Below are 22,785 nucleotides of genomic sequence, written 5' to 3' on the forward strand. Positions count from 1 at the left end.
AATTTTTTTGCTGAAAAAGTAACCACTGGTAGAGAACCTGGTCCCTCATATAAAAAATGCATGATGTCTGCATGGACCAAAAGATCCCTCGTACACCCATTTCCTCATTATAAGGGACCCAAACTAGTTTGGGTTCCTAAGTCTAACTCTTGATCTTCTTGTGCAGGGAACAGTGAAAGGAAGCAGCCTACAATGGTACATGGATAGTGGCTGCTCAAAGTATATGACTGGAAGTACAAACGATTTCCTTTCACTTAAGGCCCTGCAAAAAGGGAGTGTATCCTTTGGAAATGGAAAGAATGGATACATTCTAGGAGTTGGAAGGATTGGGAAGTTTCTCTCACACTCAATCGAAAATGTATACTATGTGAACGAGTTGAAGTACATCTTGCTAAGTGTTTCCCAGATCTGTGACAAGGGAAACAATGTGGAATTTGTGTCAAAAATTTGTACAGTCACAAACCTAGTGATTGGTGAGGTGGTGCTACTAGCAAAAAGATACAAAACTATCTATGTTGCTGATTTTGAGTCTCTGCAGAATAGTGATCTCAGTTGTCTAAGTGCCGTAGATGATGATGCTGAACTATGGCACAGGAGGCTAGGTCATGCAAGCTTCACATTGCTGAACAAATTGGTCAGGAAGGACCTAGTTCGTGGTCTGTACAAGTTGTGTGACGCATGTGTAAAAGGCAAGCAAGTCAGATCTTCATTCAAGCCCAAAATGGAAGTGAGCACCTCAAGGCCACTTGATCTCCTTCACATAGATCTATGTGGACCTATGAGGGTGCCAAGTAGAAGAGGAAAGAAGTACATCTTTGTGATAGTTGATGACTACTCCAAATTCACCTTGACTCTATTTCTCAAGACCAAGGATGAAACCTTTGAAGTGTTTATTGCTTTTGTCAAGAAGATCCAAGTGAAGATGGGTAATAAGGTAGCCAGCATCAGGTTCGATCATAGGACAGAGTTTAACAATGCCAAATTTGATGAGTTCGGTACCGAAAATGGTATCACTCACAATTTCTTAGCAACAAGAACACCTCAACAAAATGGTGTTGTGGAGAGGAAGAATAGAACTCTTGAATACATGGCAAGAACAATATTGATTGACAGTGGGATTGCAAATAATTTCTGGGCCGAAGCTGTCAACACTGCTTGCTATTTGGTGAACATGTGCATAATCAGGTCCCTTCTGAACAAAACTCCATATGAACTGCTGAATGGAAGGAAGCCCAAGCTGACACATCTAAGGACTTTTGGGTGTAAATGCTTTGTTCACAACAATGGAAAGGAAGCTCTGGGAAAATTCGATGCCAAAAGTGATGAAGGAAGTTTTCTGGGATACTCATCCCAAAGCAATACTTACAAAGTGTACAACAAAAGGACTCAGTGGGTTGAGGAAAATATACATGTGATCTTTGATAAATCTCACCTCTCCTGTGAGAAAGACAGACATGTTGATCGATATGGAGAACCCTTATCTATGCCTGGTGAAGTCATTGACATGGCAAATGGAAAAACTGACATGATGGGTCAGGTCAAGGATTCAAATGACAATGGCACAGATGAATCTCCAGCTGACATAGAGGAACCCGGTTCCTCAATCACAACAACTGAAGCTGAAAATAGAGTTGTTGATGCAGACCAAAGTACTCTACTTGCTGAAGTAAGAAGCACCCAAGAACCTTAGTCAGACATACCTGGGCCCTCCATCAATGAGATTCAGGTACCAAATTTGAAGCACAAAAGCTCACATCCTCTTGACAACATAATCACCCCTCTTGACTCAGGAGTTCAAACCAGATTAAAAACAAGAAACTCACTTGCCTTTTCAGCCTTTCTTTCTCAAATAAAGCCCAAAAACATCAAAGAAGCATTGAAAGATGCAGACTAGATCACAACCATGCAAGATGAGTTGCATCAATTTGAAAGAAGCAAGGTATGACACCTGGTCCCTCGACCTGCAGATCGAACTATCATAGGAACCAGGTGGGTATTCAGAAACAAACTTGATGAGTTTGGAAATACAATAAGAAATAAGGCAAGGCTTGTAGTTCAAGGTTACAATCAGGAAGAAGGGATCGATTATGATGAAACATTTGCTCCAGTTGCTCGAATGGAAGCCATTAGAATTCGTATTGCCTTTGTATCTCATATGGAGTTCACACTGCTCCAAATGGATGTCAAAACTGCATTTCTAAATGGATATCTAAAAGAAGAAGTCTATGTCAAGCAACCTCCTGGTTTTGAGTGTCACGGGCATCCTGAGCATGTGTTCAAATTAGACAACACATTGTACGGGCTAAAGCAGGCTCCCCGGGCTTGGTATGAAAGGTTGTCAAAATTTCTTCTAGAAAATGGATTTACAAGAGGAAAAATTGACAACACTCTTTTTCTAAAAAAACGAGGGAGGAACCTGCTCATTGTTCAGGTATATGTTGATGATATCATCTTTGGAGCCACAACTGACTCTCTTTGTGAAGAATTTGCAAAACTCATGGGGAGTGAGTTCGAGATGAGTATGGTGGGAGAATAAATTTCTTTCTCGGACTTTAAGTGAAGTAATCTCAGAAGGGAACATTGATAAGTCAGCAGAAGGACATCAAGGAATTGCTGAAAAGGTTCGACATGGAAGCATCAAAATTCATCGACACCCCTATTGCCACAGCTACCCGTCTAGACATGGATGAACCTGGTTCCCCTGTAAATCAGACCATGTATAGAGGGATCATAGGGTCATTCTTGTATCTCACTCCAAGCAGACCAGAAATTATGTTCAGCGTGGAACTTTGTGCAAGGTTTCAATCCAATCCAAAGGAATCTCATCTGAAGGCTGCCAAGAGAATATTGAGATATCTCAAATGAACGCAGGACATGATTCTCTACTATCCCTCAGGTGACAACTTTGATCTTATTGGGTATGCTGACGCTGATTATGCAGGATATCTGGTGGATAGGAAAAACACATATGGAATGTCACATTTCCTGGGGTACAAGGAAGCAAAACTCAGTGGCACTCTCAACTGCAGAAGTAGAATATGTAGCAGCTGCTTCTTGTTGTGCTCAATCGTTGTGGATCAAGTAGCAGCTGGAAGACTTTGGAGTGTTCTCAGATTGTGTGCCTCTCCTTTGAGACAATACAAATGCATTCAATATGGCCAAAAATCCAGTCCAACATAAGAGAACCAAGCACATTGATGTGCGTCACCACTTCCTCAAAGACAATGTTAAAAAAGGGCTCATTTTCATGAAATTATGCAACACAGAAGATCAGATTGCAGACATATTTACCAAGGCCTTGAGTAGAGAACATTTTGAAAGAAATCGTCTGGCACTGGGGTTGCTAAAGCCCAACTGAGAACATGGTCCCTCGATGATTGGCTATGAAAGAAATGTTTAGGTAAAATTAGCTAAAAAGTATTTTCTGGCAAAGTCTAACTCATCTCTATACCGTTACAGTTAGACACGCATGATGATTACAGAGCAAATAGGCAGTTAATGCAGTACGCGCTGGTAAAAAGGGCAAAGCTTACAGATGCAAGATTAGTTAGGGAACCTGGTTCTCCTGACACAGGTTAGTAGTTTCTCTGTTCTCTCATGCACAATTTTGAAAGGTTAAAACAAGTTTTACGTCATCAGTATGTCAGTTACATTTTCTTTTTGTCCTTTGAAACCAAACGCCTCACCCATTGAGAACCGACCCAACTCCCAAAATTGCCGCCCTTTCTTAACTGGCCCCTCATCCATCATAAATACATCTATCACTGTCATAACTCCTCCCATCAAATTTCAAAACACCCATTCTTCTGCCTCTCCTCAAACTGCCAAATCCCGTCTCTTCTTCTCACCATGGCTGAAAATCAAACAACTTCGAGTGTTTCAAGTGACATCCCCATTGAGTCCTCACCCGTTGAAACACTGATATTAGACTCCTCACTCGAGTTCTAATTCTCATAGGAGTTGCAAAATCTTGACTCCCAAAAGATTTGTATCCCAGAGCCCTTCTCCTACTTTGCCGGAAAAAGGGGATGAACAGAGTACTACTGACAAAGAAGAAAATCAGGAAATTTCAAGTTTGCCTATGAAAAAAGGGTCAAAGGTAGATCAAACTGTTATTTCCGAGAAGTTTGACTCAACAAATACTGCTCCTGATCTTGTGTCCACAGGTAACACTCCTTCCTCTACTGAGTTCTCCATGGATGTACAAGAGAAAGAGGCAATAGAGAACATGTTGTCCATAGCTCATGAAAGGGGTTGTTATAGAAGAAGGTGATGATAGTTTTGGGACTCGGGGGGATGAGTCTAAGAGTGTTAAAGAGGGTAGAGAGCTTGTTCCTGTTGAACAATCGAGAGCGTGTGCCTCCTCAGAGGATCCAACTCAGGGTTCCTCTTAAGAGCCCTAGGTCAGTATTGATCTTGCTCCCCCCCCCCCCTCTCATTTCAATGCTGAGCCTTTGTCTGTGGTTGTGCCTGAGATGAAATCTGATTCTGAAGAAGTAGTTGGGGAAAGTGAAGAGGATTTTGATGATATGCCAATTGCTAGCTTGATTAGGCATAGACCAATGGTTATTCAAGAGTCTACTCCTAAGAGACCAACTACAAGGTTGCAAAGGAAGGAGGCTCTTGAGTCTGTGCTTAAGAACAGCCAAGATAAGTCAAGGAGAAGAAAATTAGTGAAAGATGGGAAAGTTGTGAGCGAGAAGACAGTGTCAGTTATGAATATGGATGATGAAGTAGAAGAGGAACCTGATTCCTTGACTAGAAAGCGCTCACAAAAACATGGTCTCCCAAGCCTAAAAGGGGATCTTCTGTGTTTGATGAAAGTCTGAACAAGTCTAATGATGTTGTCGCTAGTGAAAATGTGGTGAAAGAATCTGGTGATAAGTTGGTAGAACAGTCTGCTGCCAGGGTGATGGAAGAATTGGGTGAAAGATCTGTAAAGTCTGATGAAAAAGGAAAGAATGTTCACAAACCTATTAAGAGAAAAGTTGATGCTGATGAGGAACCTGGTTCCTCAAAGAAGGCCAAAGTTGGTGATCCAAGGAGTGTTGGGAAAGAGAAGTTGAGGAATCAAAAGGTGCTACGGGGTCGCATATTTTCCCCTGACATTTTGGAAGAGGCTGGTATGAGACAGCTGGTTAAAATTTGTGATTTTCAACAGTGGACATATATGTTCACAAGTGATGCTCCAAAGGTGTATGAGGAGGAAGTTCAAAGTTTTTATGCCGACCTCTTCAAAGTTGAGGATGATCAAATCTGCGTACTGATGAATGGAGTTGATATGGTAATGGACTCTGCTTTGTTGGGATCTATTCTGGGTGTGCCTGCTGAAGGGTTATCTAGTGTCCAGGGATCTTGTTCTCCAAATTTTAGAAACGCCATCCTGAAGGACAGAGTAGTTCAGCAAGGGGAACGGGTCCAGAAGAAGGCCCTCCTTCCAGTGTACCAACTGCTATTTGAGATGGTGAACAAGGTCTTGCTCCCTCGTGCTGAGAGAAGATCTATCACTTCTCGTGCAGACCTGTTCCTCATGGAAGCACTGGACAACTTCACTACCATCAACCTGCCTGGGATCATGATAGAGCACATGCAGAAAGTGGCAAATTTTAAATATGGTAATCATGGGCTACCTTAAGGGTTCCTTCTCACCAAGGTCTTTGAGTACTTCAAGGTTCCTCTAGGACAAGCTAAAGTGGGCACTAAGAAGCAAACTTTCTCCAAGTCCACTCTGGAAGAATGTGAGTACATTGATAGGGCTAGAGAAGTTGGAAGCACTTCTACCATTTCTCAGTTGATCAATGCTCAGAACAGTGCTACTGTTGAGATAAGGCAGTTGAAAGCAAGGAATGCTATTCTTGAGAGTTAGTTGAGTCAGCTTTAGGAGGCACCTGGTTCCAGTATCTCTCAAAGTGAAGAGGTTGCCCGCCTGACCAAGGAGAATGCTGAGCTCAAGAAACAGGTGGAGGACCTGGAAGAGAAACTTCTCAATGAGCAAAAATCGGCGAATGCTCAAATGGATCTCATCCTTAAAACCCTTGCCTCTGCCTCTAAGCCCTCTCTTTCAAGTGCTCCCTAAACAGTGTCCCCTCAGTGTCAAGTCTTAAGTATTGGTTTCCTATGATTAATTTATTTTTATGATGTTTGTGGTATTTGTTTTTGTTGTTCTGAATTGTGGATGGTTGTCAGTAACATTGACTTTGCTCCCTATTTTCAGATCCAAATTGTTAATGGAAGCTTTTCCCTTTTTGATGTATATGCCTTGTCTTTATGTTATGTTTTTAGTCATGTTGTGTGCACACAAGTGGTATGAGTTAACTCAAGCTAGACTTCTTTTTGCTATAAGCCTATTACTAATCTTTTTATGATGCCAAAAGGGGAGAAAATAATTCAGGGGGAACAGGATGGGAAACAGATTCAGGGGGAATTCAGGAAATGCTAGTTCTTAGGGGGGAACTTGAATTATAAGTTTATCATCATCAAAAGGGGGGGAATTGATAGGCTATATGTATATCCATGTTATGTTTTGATGATCTAACAAACTTACAGTCAAGAACCAGATAAGGAACCTGTTACATATTCTCAAGACCTTAAGATCAAAAGGTTCCAGCTTGGAATATTGAACAACAGAGGGAACAGATAACTATCGTTTCCCGAGAAAACTGTACAAGTCAACTGCCCCAGCCATAAAGTTGCTGCCTGCACACGCTACAGTGCAGAAATAGTGTAGCAGTCAACTTTATGGGGAGTGTCTTTTACCTACCTTGCTTACATCATCCCAAGTGATGTCATAAGTGCATTATTAACATCAAGGAAGGTAAAACAAATTTTTTGTTCACTTAGAGAATTCATAGAAGCTCCCTCACGATTATTGATTATCAAGCAATCAATTCTCAAGTGCATCAAGAACAAAGAGCAACACTACTACGGACCAGTTCCCCACGGCAAGTCATTGTATGTCCTTAGTTGAGTTGTAACTTTGTAATAGTTCTTCAATTGTAATTCCTACTTAGCTTGTTTAGAAGTATTCTGTAGGAAACCCTTTGTAAACCTTAAACCTTTGTGTTTGAGTCTTGGCTAGAGTTAGTTGAGTTGTAAAGTCTTTGTAATAGAGTTATTATAAAGTGACTTGTAATAGAGTATTACAATAGAATTTGAAGTCCTAAATATTTGTCATAGCCCCAATTTCCCTTCGTATGATGTCGTGGTGGCACCTAGTATTTAGGACTAGGTAAGCCTAACATGTACTGAATTAATGGCAAAATCTAACCAACAACTATTAATTACAAAGCAGAAATTTCTATACAAAGCCAACAATCCCAAAATCGGTAGTACAAGTCATAAGCTCTACTGAGTCCACTAGAAAATCTCTATGTACAAATGTTCCGCAATAGAAATAAACAGTACAAGCTAAAATTCCATAAGGTGACTCTGAGGCCTGCGAACGCGACATCACGTATACCTTGGGTCTCCACAGCAATGCCCGATCAGCTAGCTAATGATCAACAAACTTCGAGGTACCTGGATCTGCATAAAAATGTGCAGAAAGCATAGCATGAGTACACCACGGCGGTACCTAGTAAGTATCAAGACTAACCCCAGTGGAGTAATGACGAGGGACAGTCAAGACACCTACTGGACTTAATAATCTGTACAAGTAATAATGTGAAACTAATAGGGAACAATATCATTATAAAGCTACGCATGGTAGAAATAACAAAACAATACTTACAATAAGAAACTAGAGACAATAATTAACGATAGGGAATAAACAGGTAATACGACGTAGAGTAAGCTGAACGCAGTTTAAGTCCGGTGAAACCAAATAAAGGAAAGAAAGTAACAACTCAATAAGAACAACCGCTTTCACACAAGATTTATTCAAGAATTTCCCGGAGGTACCAAACCTCATAATCACAAATCACAGGTCCCAGATCACTTGGCATCTTGTGCCCACATTACAAATTTCAACCGCACGGACAACTCACGTGCCAATACCATTAATACCTCATATCTGCACGGACAATTCACGTGCTAAGGTAGTGACAATATCTCACATCCGCACGGATAACTCACGTGCTAGCAATAACAATAACTCATAACCACACGGACAACTCGCGTGCCAATAGTACAACTCTCACATCGAAGGCAAGTATACGAGAATATATGTAAATGATAAATAGACATCAAGGTTCATCTTCTCAAACCGATATGGGTGATTAATTTCGTGTCTGCTTGTGCAAGTGTCCTATCACAACTCGAGTCAACACGTAAGAGTAAAGACAACGAATGGCACATAAGAAACAACACAACAAAACGTAAAATGCATAACTCACACAAGGTAGGCACACCACTACACAAATATTATCAATAACAATGCCCCTAGGCCATCATAAGTCATCACAAATCATCCTCGACATAGCTCACCTTGTCTCGCCACGTGCGCAACAGTTACATAAATGCCCGCCTTGTCTCGTTGCACACGCATAATAATATTCCCACCTTGTCTCGCCACATGCGCAAACCTACATATATAGCCCACCTTGTCACGCCGTATGTACAAATATCAATAATAACAATAGCACGGACAACTCACGTGCGAACACCCCGACATTCCTCTCAACAATACCATGTGTGCCAAAAACATAACAACACAATATAAGGTCTTTCACCACATGTGCCCATATGCCACAACTTTCCCTCAAAACAAATTTCAATACCACAACCACGCATAGCCCTCGGCTCAACAACACTGAGTACAACAACAACAACAACAACAATGACACGAGAGTATGGCAAGTAAATCAACACAAGAACTTTAGAACACAAATAATCGGAAGAATGAGCTCACAATGAAAAACATAATAGGGAATAGTGGTTTCAAAAAGAATAGCTCAACAAGGGGAGAGATAATGTGCAACAATGATTCCACATAAGTACAACTCGACGATGAGAGATAACATGAATCAATGACTCCAAATACGGATAAGTCAACAATGAAACGGGTAACAAAACTTCAATTAAGGTTAAGCAATTTCGAAAAAGACAACAATAATTTCAATTAAGATTAAGCAATTACGAAAAAGACAATAATACTTCGATTAAGGTTAAGCAAGACGGGGATGGCCGAAGACCGAATGCAGTCATTCAACTTGTCACCGGAAGGGATAACGTTCATAAAGGTGTATTAAATGTTCTGCGTCCGGTAGCATTTAATAAGGAACATTCTGCAGCATTAAGAGTGATGGCCCGTTATAGAGAATTTGGCATTTATGTTCACTGTTACATCTTCATCAATGACCCTCATAATTGACATTAAAGGAAGGCACAATCCTAGGACCTCCTTCCCTAGACACAACTATAAATAGTAAGCCCAGTTATCATTGTAAAGGATACGAATTTTCTGGCTAAACTTACACTACATTCTATACAAAGCTTAATACAATTTTACTTTCCTATTTCTTGATCTCATCATTGATGTGCCCGGAAACCTTATTCCTGCAACTGTTATCTCTGCTGTTTCATCTACATTTTAAGGCTAAGTATTGTACATTTCTTCAATTATTGTATTATTTCAGGATCAAATTAGTTCACTTGTCTAGAAACTACGTATAAATTTAACTGTACCATTTTACGGGTATACAGTTAGGCGCCCACCGTCGGGCCTAGATAGTCGTGCAATTAAATTGATCTTTGCCTTTTTCACTAACGTGATTCGATTATCTTGTCTTAGAAATTTTTTTTAAAAAAAGGCAGATAACACTGTTAACAACACGCACAACCCTAAAATTCGAGGGGACCAGCCTCATTTTGAGGATTCAATCAGTGACACCCGCAATGAGAGGAATGATGCCACGCCGGTGCAAGACAGGCAGAACCCTCGACAGGTTCGGGAGACAACTCCCGATGATGCTGATGAGGAGCATATCATGGATGCAGTGAGGGTCCTGCAAGAGCAACAGATGATCATTCTAGGTCACCTCACGCGACAGGATAAGGTTATGACATAGCTGAATCAGGCGCTATCGGGGGCTTTGAATAATGCAAACAGACAAGATCTAATTCCTCCTAGTGTTCCCGCAAACCAATCAACGCAGAGAGTCGACAACAACACTCCCAAGGGTGTAATTGGCTCCAACGGGGCTGGGGGAGCTGATCCAGTCTCAACAACGAGAACGACCCATTCAAGAATGAACTTTTACGGTTTATGAGGGAAGTGAACGCCCGCATAGACCAAATCCCGGGCGCGCCACCAGTATTGAAAGGCCCGGACTCGAAGAAGTATTCTCAATTGCCGTACAAGCCGAGTGCGACACCACAACTAATCCCAAAGCGGTTCAAAATGCCTGAAGCGCCAAAGTATGATAGGACTTCAGACCCATAGGAGCATATTACCACCTACACAAAGGTGGTAAAAGGAAATAATTTAGCTCCTCAAGAGATTGAATCTATGTTGCTAAAGAAATTTGGAGAAACTCTCACGAAAGGGGCTCTAAAGTGGTATTCATTATTACCCGAGCATTCTATAGATTCTTTTTAGATGCTCGTAGATTCTTTCATCAGGGCTCATGCCGGGGCCAGGAAAGTACAAGCCCGAAAGGCTGACATATTCAGTATCACACAAGGAGAATCCAAATTATTACGAGAGTTTGTTACCCAATTCCATAAAGAAAGAATGTTGCTCCCGGATGTCCTGGATGAATGGGCAGCTGAAGCATTCACCAAAAAAATTGAATCTGAGAAACTCAGATGCTTCTCGGAAGCTGAAGGAGAGCCTGCTTGAGTTTCAAGCAACAACTTGGGCAGATGTCCAACACCGGTAGGAGTCAAAGATAAAGATCGAAGATGACCAGGTCAATTCTACATCATCGGCCAAAGGACGAGAGAGGAGCAGAGAATAATCAAAGGATGACTATGATGCAGACAGACAGACTTTGAGGGGCCGATTTTTGCCTTAAGAGCAGACCGAAGGCCGTGGCAGAAACTTCCAGGCAGCAAACAAGTTCACCATTGACAGAGGGACCGATCGGGGTCTCAAGATCCTTCTTACCCCAAGTTATCAGAATATAACTTCAACGTCAGTATAATGGAGTTGGTGTCACCCATGAGAAATATTAAAGAGGCACGATTCCCGAGACCTATGAGATCTGATTCCAACCAAAGGGATCCTAACTTATGGTGTGAATACCATGAGACGAACAACCACCGAATAGGGGACTGCCGACACCTCGGGGAAAAGGTGGCAACACTAATGAAGAATAATCACCTCAGAGAATTCTTGAGTGACCGAGCTAAGAACAATTATGGTTGTAACAGAGACAACGCGGAACCTTCAAAAGCAGGAAAAGTACCCCCACACCAAATGATCAATATGATCTTCGAAGGGAATGAGATTAACGGGGTCACCTTTTCTGCAGCGAAGAATACGAAAGTATCGATAACTCATAGTAAAAGACTCCGGGAGGACGATATCACTTTCACGAAGGAGGACGCAGACGGATTGCTGTTACCACACAAAGATGCACTGGTAATTTCTTTAAATGTGTTGGATTTTAAGATTAAACGTGTTCTAGTGGATCCATGAAGTTCGGATAACATCATACAATTGAGAGTATTGGAACAAGCTAAACTCACCGGAAGCATTATTCCGGCAACAAAGCTCCTCATTGGATTCATCCGTGCAAGCGTGATGACCCGGGGAGAGATTTTGCTGCTCATGAATGCTGAAGGAGTAATGAAAACAACACTCTTCGAAGTAGTAGATGGTGACATGGGATACAATAGCATCCTGGGGAGGCCATGGTTACATGAGATAAAAGTTGTACCCTCAACATATCACCAATTGCTGAAGTTTCCAACGCCCTAAGGAATCAAGCACATAAAAGGTGATCAACCGGCAACAAGAGAGATGAATGCAATATCAATTTCTAGTAGCAAAGGGAAGGAGCACACGACATAGCAATTAGAGGAACCGACACCTACTCCCGAGCTAGAAGAAGTTATCCTGGGAGTAGAGTCATCAGAACATTATCAGGTGCCGAGATATTTCCAAGTTTCAGAAGAGACGGACGCAACGAAGTCCACGGCGGAGGAACCAGAGCAAATTGCATTGTTCGAAGAATTCCTAGAAAAAGAATTCCATTTGGGGACAAGACTGCACCCGGAGCTCAGGTCTGGTTTTATGAATTCCTTAAATTTAATGTCGATTGTCTTGCATGGTCGCACGAGGATATGATATGTATCCCGACGGAAGTAGCCATGCACAAGCTGAGTTTTGGATCCCAACGTACCTCCTGTAAGACAAAAGAAACGCCCTATTGCCGAGGCCAGGAATAAATTCGTCAAAGAAGAGGTAACCTGCTTGCTTAATATCGGTTCGATCTGAGAGGTAAGATATGCGGACTGGCTAGCCAACCTAGTAGTAGTTCCTAAGAAGAATAATAAATTTTGTATCTGTGTAGACTATAAAGACCTTAATAAGGCATGCCCAAAAGACTCGTTTCCATTGCCAAATATCTATCAAATGATTGATACCATGGCCAGGCACGAGTTAATGAGTTTCTTCGATGCTTATTTCGGGTACAACCAAATCAAGATGAACCCGGAAGATCAGAAAAAGACTTTATTTATAACGAATTTTGGTATATATTGTTACAATGTGATGCCCTTCGAATTGAAAAATGTTGGAGCCACTTATCAACGGCTTGTAAATAAGATGTTTGTAAAGCAAATAGTAAAGACTATGGAAGTTTATATAGACGATATGCTCGTTAAGTCTTTGAATGGAGGTGACAACCTTGAGCATTTGCAAGAAATATTCGATATCCTGAGGAAGCATAACATGAAACTTAATCCCGAGAAGTACGTGTTCGGGGTCAGTTCTGGTAAGTTTCTGGGATTTCTGGTCTCGCAAAGGGGAATTGAGGTAAACCCCGAAAAAATCAAGGCCATAGAGAATATGCCGGATCAATTGTCAAACATAAAGGAAGTCCAAAGGCTCACAAGAAGATTAGCAGCTTTGAACAGGTTCATTTCCCGGTCGTCAAAAAAATGTCATAGCTTATTCACACTGCTCAAAAGGAAAAATAATTTCGAATGGACATTGGAGTGGAAGCAAGCTCTGAGGGACCTGAAGAATTACTTGTCAATCCCTTCATTGCTATCAAAACCAAAAGAAGGTGAAACATTGTTAGTCTACCTCGCAGTTTCAGAAGTTGCGGTAAGTGCGGTTTTAGTCTGGGAGGACGAAAGTACGTAATTTTCCATTTATTACGTTAGCAAAATTTTAACGGGAAAAGAAACTCGCTACCCACATTTGGAAAAACTAGCCTTAGCTCTCGTAATCACCGCTCGGAAGCTCAGGCCCTACTTCCAATGACACCTGATAGCTGTGGTGAATATTTTTCCTTTGCAGAACATTCTCCATAAACCCGAGCTCTTGGGAAGATTGGCTAAATGGGGCATTGAAATGAGTGAGTTCGACATAATATATAAACCAAGGACTGCAATTAAGTCGCAAGTCTTGGCTGACTTCGTCGCCGATTTTAGTCTAGGACTACTGCCTCTGGCAACCAAGGAGGCAGTAATGGTGTCGGAATCGACATCAGGGGTTTGGACCTTATTTACGGATGGAGCTTCCAAAGTAAAAGGGTCTGGACTCGGAATATTCTTAATCACGCCTTCGGGGGAAACCTTAAGGCAAGCCATCACAATGATCCCTTTAACTAACAATGAAGCAGAGAATGAGGGACTTGATTCTGAGGTTATCGAAATCAAATGTGACTCGCAGCTGGTGATAAATTAGGTCTACGGGATCTTTGATACCAAAGAAGAACGCATGCAACAATACGTGGTAAAGACCTAGGCTCTTTTGGCACGATTCCGGGAGTGGTCAATTATTCATATCCCGAGGGAGGATAACGCAGAAGCGGAAGCATTAGAAAACTTAGGATCCTCTATGGAAATAAAGGGATTAGAGTCCGGGATGATAGTGCAACTGATGAACTCAGTCCTGGATACGGATGGTTACTATGAGGTAAACTCGACTAGTCTGGTCTGGGACTGGAGAAATGAAATAATTGACTATCTCGAGTACGGGAAGTTGCCCGAAGACCCCAAAGCATCACAAGCATTACGCGCCAAAGCTGTACGTTATAGCTTCAAGAGAGGCTAATTGTATAGAAAATCCTTCCAAGGCCCGCTGGCCCGGTATTTATGAGCATCAGAAGCTAATTATGTCATGAGAGAAGTCCACAAAGGGATATGCGGCAATAACTCGGGCGCAGATTCTTTAGTGCTGAAGTTGGTGTGGGCAGGATATTACTGGCGTCGCATGGAACAAGACGCCAAAGACTTCGTACGAAAATGTGATAAGTGCCAACGCTACGCACCACTAGTACACCAACCGGCAGAACCCTTACATTCGGTTCTGTCCCCATGACCATTCATGAAATGGGGGATGGACATCGTCGGGTCACTGCCACCAGCTCCTAGAAAGGTAAGCTTTTAATTCTGACTGGCTATTTTTCTAAATGGGTGGAAACAGGTCCTTATCATAAGATCGAAGAACGCGAAGTGGTCGATTTTCTGGGGAAAAATATAATTTCCAGGTTCGGAATACCAAAAGAGATATCATGCGACAATGGGCCACAGTTTATCGGTGCAAAAGTTACAAAGTTCCTCGAAGATTTGAAGAAAAAGAGGATCACATCATCTCCTTATCATCCGATCGCAAATGGTCAAGAGGAGTCAACAAACAAAGTGATTATTCAAAACCTCAAGAAAAGATTGGAAGCAGCCAAAGGCAAATGGCCCGAAGAATTACCCAAAGTTCTATGGGCCTACTGAACAACGGCAAAATCGAGCATAGGAGAAACTCTCTTTTTCCCTTGTGTACGGTGTTGAAGCCCTAATCCCGGTGGAAGTGGGTGAACCCACTTTGAGATATTTTTAGACAGATGAAAAATCAAACAACAAAGAAATGTTAATCAACTTGGAACTGCTCGAGGAACGCAGGGACTAGGAGCGTGTAAGAATGGCAACTCAAAATCAGAGAATGGAGCGATATTATAATCGAAGAGCCAACCTCCGTTATTTCAAAGTAGGAGATTTGGTTCTGAGGAAAGTAATCTAAAATACCCGGGAGCTCAACTCGGGAAAGCTAGGTCTAACGTGGGCAGGTCCTTATCAGATTTCAGCTATTACTGAGAAAGGTTCATACGAGTTAGAGAACTAGAATGGAGACAAATTGCCTAGCAACTGGAACGTGGCACACCTCAAAAGATATTATTGCTGATGAACATTATTCAAGCGGAAAGAATGTGCTGCACTCTTTTTCCCTTCATTCAATTTTTGTCCCAATTGGGTTTTTCTGGCAAGGTTTTTAATGAGGCGGCGATAGAAAGCATACTACGAAAACAACAGTAATAAGACCTTTGATAGCAAGGCAAACAAACAAGCTTCCACTCGAGGATGGTTAGATAATCTTTGGTTCGATAGCAAATTCCCACTGGGAAGTTAAGTTTGCTACCGAACAGAGGTTACCCGACCTTTCACGAGCACAAACCACTAGAGGATTGTTATATATTCTTTCACTCGTTAACATGGATTCCTAAGGGGAAGTAAGGTATGTTGCCGACTTAAGGATTATCTAGCAATTCATTGGTGGAATCCTTGAAGACACAAGACTTCCAGTGTTCCAATTTGCATTCTTCGCATTCGAACATTGGGGGGAATGATATGAGGATACGACAACATTGGCTGCCACATCAACCGGGAAACAAAAATCCGAAAACCAAATGCATCATCGAGACCGGGGACTACACAGCCAGCCCCGTAGAAACAAGTTGTACAAGATAGCCACAAGTAATGGCAATTTCTTTTTAGCATAATAAATGCTAGCCACAAGTAATGGCAATTTCTTAGCATAATAAATGCTTGGGTACTTTTGAAAATAGAAAGAATTATATGAAATGAAATCCTTTTATTTTTATCTTGTTTCTTATTTGAACAATGAACTAACTTTGTCATTTGAAAGTTAAACAAGTACTTCAAATGTTAGTGCCATAATGAACAGAAGACGTCCTCTTCAAGAGCACCATAAACATAAGAGGGCCCTCTCTTATAAAAACCCTCACGTTAAAGGGTTGGTTTCAGAAGAATTTATGCCCGGAATAAAGGTTAAAGACTTGCATAGATATTCAAACAAAAGTAAGACTCAAACAATACTTGAGCAAAAATATGTCTTTATTTATAAAAATGTGCCAAAACGATAAAAGTACAAAATGGGGAAAAGAAAAGAAAAGAAAAGCTAAACTGCACTGTCTCCGAAACCAGGAGGAAGAGAAGTGGTTGCATCCCCGGGAGAAGTAGGTGGGTCCAGCGATGGCTCAACATTTTCATCAGTTTGGCCTTCGGCATCATCATCTTCTGATTCTTCTACAATTCCTGAAAACTCAAAACCAGAACCAGAAGGTCCAGGTACATCAGACCTCGATGGGAGTCCACTTTTAGTAGCTAACTCAAGCACGCGTGCCTTAGCAATTTTGGCATCAAAGTCAATGACACCAGCTATGGCCTCTTCCGAGATTTTTCTCCCCATGCTGTACATGACGTAACTGTTTTCAACAACGAGGGAAGCCTCTCGGCAGTTAAGCTCTTCTTTGAGTTGGGTTACTTCGGCAGAAAGGTTTTTCCGGGCGGACCTAGCAAATTTGAGGATGACATCAAGGTCGCGTACAGTTGAACTAAAGAGCCTATTATGCTCGATAGTTTTCTTGTACTTCTCTTCTAACTGGGTGTGTTTCGCCCTCATAGCAGCAAGCTATTTGATTTTGGAGTTAAAGGTTTCTTCTAAGTCAATCACTTTAGTGGCAGTATCAGCCTCACGCTCGGTTGCAGCAAGAACGGCGTCCTGGACTTCAGCCTATTTGACCTTGGCTTTATCAAATCTAACCCTCAGTGGGTCAATTTCTTGGCTAAGGGTTACCACTTCTTGCTCGCTTTGCTGCAAACGAACCTCCAAAACAACAACCTCAGTAACTTTGGTTTCCAGTTCCAAGAGGCGGAGAACGGTTTGGTCCCATTCTACCAAAAGCTTATTCCGTTCAGAAGTAAGTTCCTCTTTCTTATGAATCAACCTCTGAAGTCCCTCATAAGCAAGAAAGTTGGCGTACAAAACAAGAAGAAGTAAAACATAGAATACATTCATACAAAAGTAGAAGAAATAACAAAGAAAGAAAGGTATGCACCGCTGCAGCATTGTGCATGGCATTGTTCAACAAACACTCCCCCGAGAGTGCTTGAATCTTTTCCCAGTCTTTCTCTGAAGCCAAAGGCTTCAGATAATTAGCAAGCTCCACTGGCCGGGATAGCAAGTTGCATTCGGTAGAGACCGAAAGAGTAATGTTTCTCCTCCTTTGTGGATCCTCCGAAGGGGCAGCATAATTTTGCCCCAAATTCTCATAAACTGGGGACTAGGGAAGAGGAACACACTATCCATGGTCAGGTGCGTCTGGCAGAGATGATGTAGCAGTTGCTGGTTGAAGAGTGGATGAAGGTGGAAATGATATAGCAGTTCTGGTGGAAGAGTGGACAAAGGTGAAAATGATGTAGCAGTTGCTGGTGTTGGTAAAGGTGGAGATGAAGCTGATGAAGTCAAAGGGTGAGAAGAAATTGCATCAAATGCAGTGATGGTGTATGGATGCTCGCCAACCAAAGACGGCAGGTATCCGGTACTCAGCCCCGCAGTACCGGACACAACAATTGGGGCCCAAAAATGGGAGTTAACATTATCTACCAAATCAAACTCTCCCCAAAGTGTCGATGCATCGTCCTCGGTTGGTGTAACTCTCTGACCAGGACGAGCATCCTGTTGAGATGATAAGGATCCTTGTCTTCTATGTAGAGAAGCTCCCTCATCACTAGCTTCTTCATCATCATCAATCATCACAGTGTCTATGACCGGTCCGGAAGGAGGACCAGTCACCATCGCCACCGGAGATGACTCGGGGGCGTCAGTCTATGCCCTCTTATTCTTTTTCCCGACCGGGGAGGAACGTCTTCACCTTGGTTGTTTATTCTCTGGTCGAGGACTCCGTAAAGAAATGTTTATGCTCGAAATAGGCCCGGAGATACCTGTTCAAGTAAGTGCCTCCTAAAGCAGCCACGTTGCATCATTAAGATCAGCCAAGACGTCCTCCTCAAGGACAGCAACAGAGCCCACATGTAGACCTGATTTAGTAGACAGGTTAGAAGAGATCAATCAAGTTCTTTACATGAAAAATTGAAACAAGGCGAGTTTGAGTTACCATGATTCTTGGCCTTCCACTTGTATTTAGGGGCCAGTTCTTTCCACAAGCGAGTCTCAGGCGTCGTAACATCCAAGATCTTTTGTAGCCACCGTTCCAAACCTTCGGTCACCGGTAGGATCCATCGAGTTTCTGAAACAAACGAAGGATGAAGGATCAATACGGCTATAGAAAAATATTTAGTAAAAGGAAATACTAAACAAAGAGCTTACGAGTGCAATTCCAAGCGGCCAGAAAGGATGAAGTCATTGCCGGAATAATGTCATTGGTAGCGACTGCAACAAACCTTTCCATCCACCTACGGTCGTTGTCATCATCCATGCTAGATAGCAAAGTATGGTGGCCACGCTTGTAGAGGTTTATCATTCCCCCGCGGAAGATTTTGGGAGAATAAAAATTTATCATATGAGCTAAGGTTAGCTCTTCTCCAGTTTCCCGGCACAAACGCCAAAGGCAAGAAACCGTCCTCCACACAGAAGGACTTACTTGTGACAAACACACTTGGTAGCGGAGGAAAAACTCCGCAATCATAGAATCAAGCTCCCCGTTCAAAAAAAGCGCACCCAAAGTAAAAGGATTCTAAGTCATGACAGCGACAGTCTTCCTTCACAACAGGAATGCTCGAAGGACGTATGGAAGAAGGATACCTGCTAACGGCCCATGTACGAGAATTAGCAGTAGAAAACTTCTATTCAAAGTCTTTTGTGGTAATAAGACTTCTAGGGATGATGGAACCCATCGTTGGAGGAGCAGAGTCCTTGGCTTTGTTCTTATTCTTAGAAAAACCGACACGCTTGGAGGAAGAATCCATTGAATAAGAAGAAGGAAAAGGTTTTTGTTTGAAGAGAATTAGAGAAAGGATAGAGAACAAAGATGCAAATCAGAAGCTCGAGAAATTATGAAGTGCAAAGGAAAAGAATAATGCGTATAAGTAAACTTTTGGCGGCTAAATTCATGGCCATGATTACCTCAATAATCGGCAAAAGTTGTGCTAAATCGTGGGATGACGCGTGTTCGGGGCATTAAATGTGGAGAGACGTGCGTCTAATTAACTGTCAGTAGCCTTTAGAGGGAGTTATAGTAATTCTCGCCAAAAGAGTATTTCTACCAACTTCCTGGTAACACAAAATTATGTCACCGGAAAGTAGGGGGCTATCTGTATAGGGTAAAATATGATATGATATGTGGTCATCTAAAGGAAAGACACGTGGAGCCCAAGATGGGGGTGGCCGAAGACCGAACGCAGCCATTCCGTTTGTCACCGGAAGGAATAACATTCATAAAGGTGTATTAAATGCTCTGCGCCCAGTAGCATTTAATAAGGAATATTATGCAGCATTAAGAGTGACGGCCCGTTACAGAGAATTTAGTATTTATGTTCACCGTTACATCTTCATCAATGACCCTCATAATTGACATTAAAGGATGACACAATCATAGGATCTCCTTCCCTAGACACAACTATAAATTGTAAGCCCAGTTATCATTGTAAATGACACGAATTTTCTGGCTAAACTTACACTACACTCTATACAAAGCTTAATACAATTTTACTTTCCTGCTTCTTGATCTCATTATTGCTGTGCCCGGAAACCTTGTTCCCGGAACTGTCATCTTTGCTATTTCATCTACATTTTAAGGCTAAGTATTGTACATTTCTTCAATTGTTGCATTATTTCAGGATCAAATTAGTTCACTTATCTAGAAACCACATATAAATTTAACTGTACCGTTTTACGGGTATACAAATATTTCGCTAAAAACTTTCGTGCTTTTAATATAATTTAGATACAAATAAAATGATAAATTAAATACAAAATTTTATAAGAATATATTTTTTTCTATTCAAAATATAACTTGTAACAAGGAGATTACTTTCTTAAGATGGGGAAGGGATTGAGACATGCAATGATGAGTTGGACGATGAGACGTGCAATTTATTTCATAATTTGCCTTTTACATAATTTTTAATTGCTCTCCTACCCCTTCACTTTTTGTGTACTAGTGACACTTTCTTGTAATGTTTTATTTGTAGATTTCCGAAATTAAACTTCTTGAGTATGACGATGAGAGTGAAAAGTGCTTATTGGATTAGGTTTCCGCCACTGTAATACTTGATGTAAAATATTTTGTAATTTTGGGCGCAATAAAACGTCCATCACAAACACACAATGCCATACCAAAACTTTATAGCTTTCGGTTGCTCATATTATGTTATGTCTGTCTGCTTTTTTCTCTTGTGCTTCTTGAATATCTTTCTTGTATACGGTCGAAATAGATTTCGGCCTTCGTACGATTGATCGAAATCAAAACGTAATGGATCGGAGTAAGACTTCGAGATGGGTTTCGAAGATGGTATAAACAAGCTTCGAGCCCGAGAGACCGATCAATGTCGAGCTCGATATCATTATTAAGCTCGAATCCAAATCGAACTATGATGTAAAGTAAAGTTATCGAGCTTATGATTCAGAGACCGACCAACACCGACCCCAAATCAATGCAAGGATCCGAGTCATAATCGAGCTCAAGTCAAGATCGAGAGCTCGAGTCAAGACCGAAAACTAGAGTCAATATCGAGCTCATAGACAAGAGCCGTTACAATTCCACTAGAAGAGAGAATCTTGGCAGGAATTATAGAATAGCTGATTTATCATGGGTCTCCTACTATGTATTTTTAATTATATCTAAAGTAAGATCCCTCTACTATAAAGGGGATGGTTATTATTTCTGTAAGGCCAAGTTTTTGCTTCCATTGTAATTCAAGCACCATATTCTCCTATAGTGAAGAGTTGTTCTTTTAAGCTTCATAAATTTATTCAACATGTTTAGTCCTAAAAATCATCTTCTTTACAACCTTGTTTACTTTGCGCTCTTTGCAATCCATATTTGATATTTTTAATTATCCTTACGGTTTGTATTAAGCTATACCACATATCCTTAGAACTACGTACAAATTTAACTCTATCTGTTTTCTGGTAAACAGTTTGGCGCCCACCGTTGGGCTAAGGATAAGAGTGGTTATTTGATACGAATCTACAAAAACACACCGTTGTGTTTTGTGCTTGTTTATGAAAATATCTTGGATTTCGGATTAGCAACGACTAAGTACCAATCAAATAGCCTCACCTATCGACAACGAAGTCGGTCTTCAAGATGAAAACAATAACTTGACACCCAGTACCGAAAGACCACTTGTCAACGCCGTTGGAGCTCGAATCGAAGTGCCGATTGATATTAATTCCCATGTGGCCATTGAGGAAAACCTACATTCTGAACCCGAAAATAGCATTCATGATGGCATTCGGTCTGCAGTTCGAGATACCTATAACGTCGAGAAAAACGGCATCAGCTTGCATATGATTTTTGAAATATTGCAAGCTCAACATGCAGCAATAGCTCAGTTGCAGAGCCAAACCCAGCTACAGAGCAGGCAGGAGCCCAATCCACCTCGAGAAATCGCCCACAGAACGGAGCCAGCCATAGTGAAGTCAAATGAGCAAGAATCGGGGACTACTCCCGAAATTGATAAATTACTCGAGGAGCTCACAAAGCGAGTCGAAGCCAACGATAAAAAAGTAAAAACATATAATTCCTGGGTTGATCAGATCCCGGGAGCTCCACCAATGATAAAAGGGTTGGATTCCAAAAAATTCGTGCAAAAACCTTTTCCCTCGAGCGCAGCCCCAAAACCAATCCCCAAACAATTCCGTATGCCCGAAATTCCCAAATATAATGGAACGACCGACCCCAACAAGCATGTCACTTCTTATACGTGTGCCATCAAGGGCAATGATTTAGAAGACGATGAAATCGAATCTGTGTTGTTAAAAAGGTTCGGAGACACCCTCTCGAAGGGAGCAATGATTTGGTATCACAACCTACCACCAAATTTCATCGACTCGTTCGCCATGTTAGTAGATTCTTTTGTGAAAGCACACGCCGGTGCCATAAAAGTCGCAACAAGAAAATCAGACCTCTTCAAGGTAATACAAAAGGATAACGAGATACTGAGGGAGTTCATATCTTGTTTTCAAATAGAACGAATAGATCTGCCACCAGTCACAGACGATTGGGCTGTTCAGACTTTCACTCAAGGTTTGAACGAACAAAGTTCGACGGCTTCACGGAGATTGAAGCATAACCTGATCGAATACCCAGCCATCACGTGGGCCGAAGTGCACTTTCGATACCTATCAAAAATTAGGGTCGAAGATAATCAGTTGGGGTACGATCAGTGATCGATACCGACAGTATAACTGAAACCACAGAATCGGTGAATCGATACATAACCCCGGACAAAATAACAAAAGAAGTGATCTGGGTTAAGGATCCCGGGGGTTGATAAACAGAGGTAGGTTTGAAAGGCATGTCGGATATAAGGAAGAGCCTCGGTTATCGGAGTACAACTTCAGCATCAATGCATCCGCCATCGTGTCGGCTATTCGATGCATCAAAGACACTAAATGGCCTCGACCCATGC

At 41.6% G+C, this 22,785-nt stretch overlaps 2 protein-coding genes across 2 annotated transcripts; both read left to right on the forward strand.

Annotated features, from left to right (window-relative positions):
• The first annotated feature begins 11,083 nt into the window (after window positions 1–11,083).
• On the forward strand, window positions 11,084–11,581 carry LOC138910329 (uncharacterized). The gene has a single exon (XM_070201560.1). The coding sequence runs from the start codon at window positions 11,084–11,086 to the stop codon at window positions 11,579–11,581; it is 498 nt and encodes a 165-aa protein (XP_070057661.1).
• A 1,374-nt stretch (window positions 11,582–12,955) lies between these two features.
• Window positions 12,956–13,801, forward strand: LOC138910330 (uncharacterized). Its single transcript, XM_070201561.1, has 2 exons — window positions 12,956–13,216; window positions 13,412–13,801. Exons 1-2 carry the CDS (start codon window positions 12,956–12,958, stop codon window positions 13,799–13,801), a joined length of 651 nt encoding a protein of 216 aa, XP_070057662.1.
• The last annotated feature ends 8,984 nt before the right edge of the window (window positions 13,802–22,785 follow it).

The sequence above is a fragment of the Nicotiana tomentosiformis genome, chromosome 4 (assembly GCF_000390325.3).
Source record: "Nicotiana tomentosiformis chromosome 4, ASM39032v3, whole genome shotgun sequence".
NCBI lineage: Eukaryota > Viridiplantae > Streptophyta > Magnoliopsida > Solanales > Solanaceae > Nicotiana > Nicotiana tomentosiformis.

Coding starts and splice junctions, on each gene's coding strand:
- LOC138910329 (XM_070201560.1), top strand. CDS start 11,084: ATGGAGTTGGTGTCACCCATGAGAAATATTAAAGAGGCACGATTCCCG.
- LOC138910330 (XM_070201561.1), top strand. CDS start 12,956: ATGCCGGATCAATTGTCAAACATAAAGGAAGTCCAAAGGCTCACAAGA. Junction 13,217..13,411: donor TCGCAGTTTCAGAAGTTGCG/GTAAGTGCGGTT, acceptor TTTCCTTTGCAG/AACATTCTCCATAAACCCGA.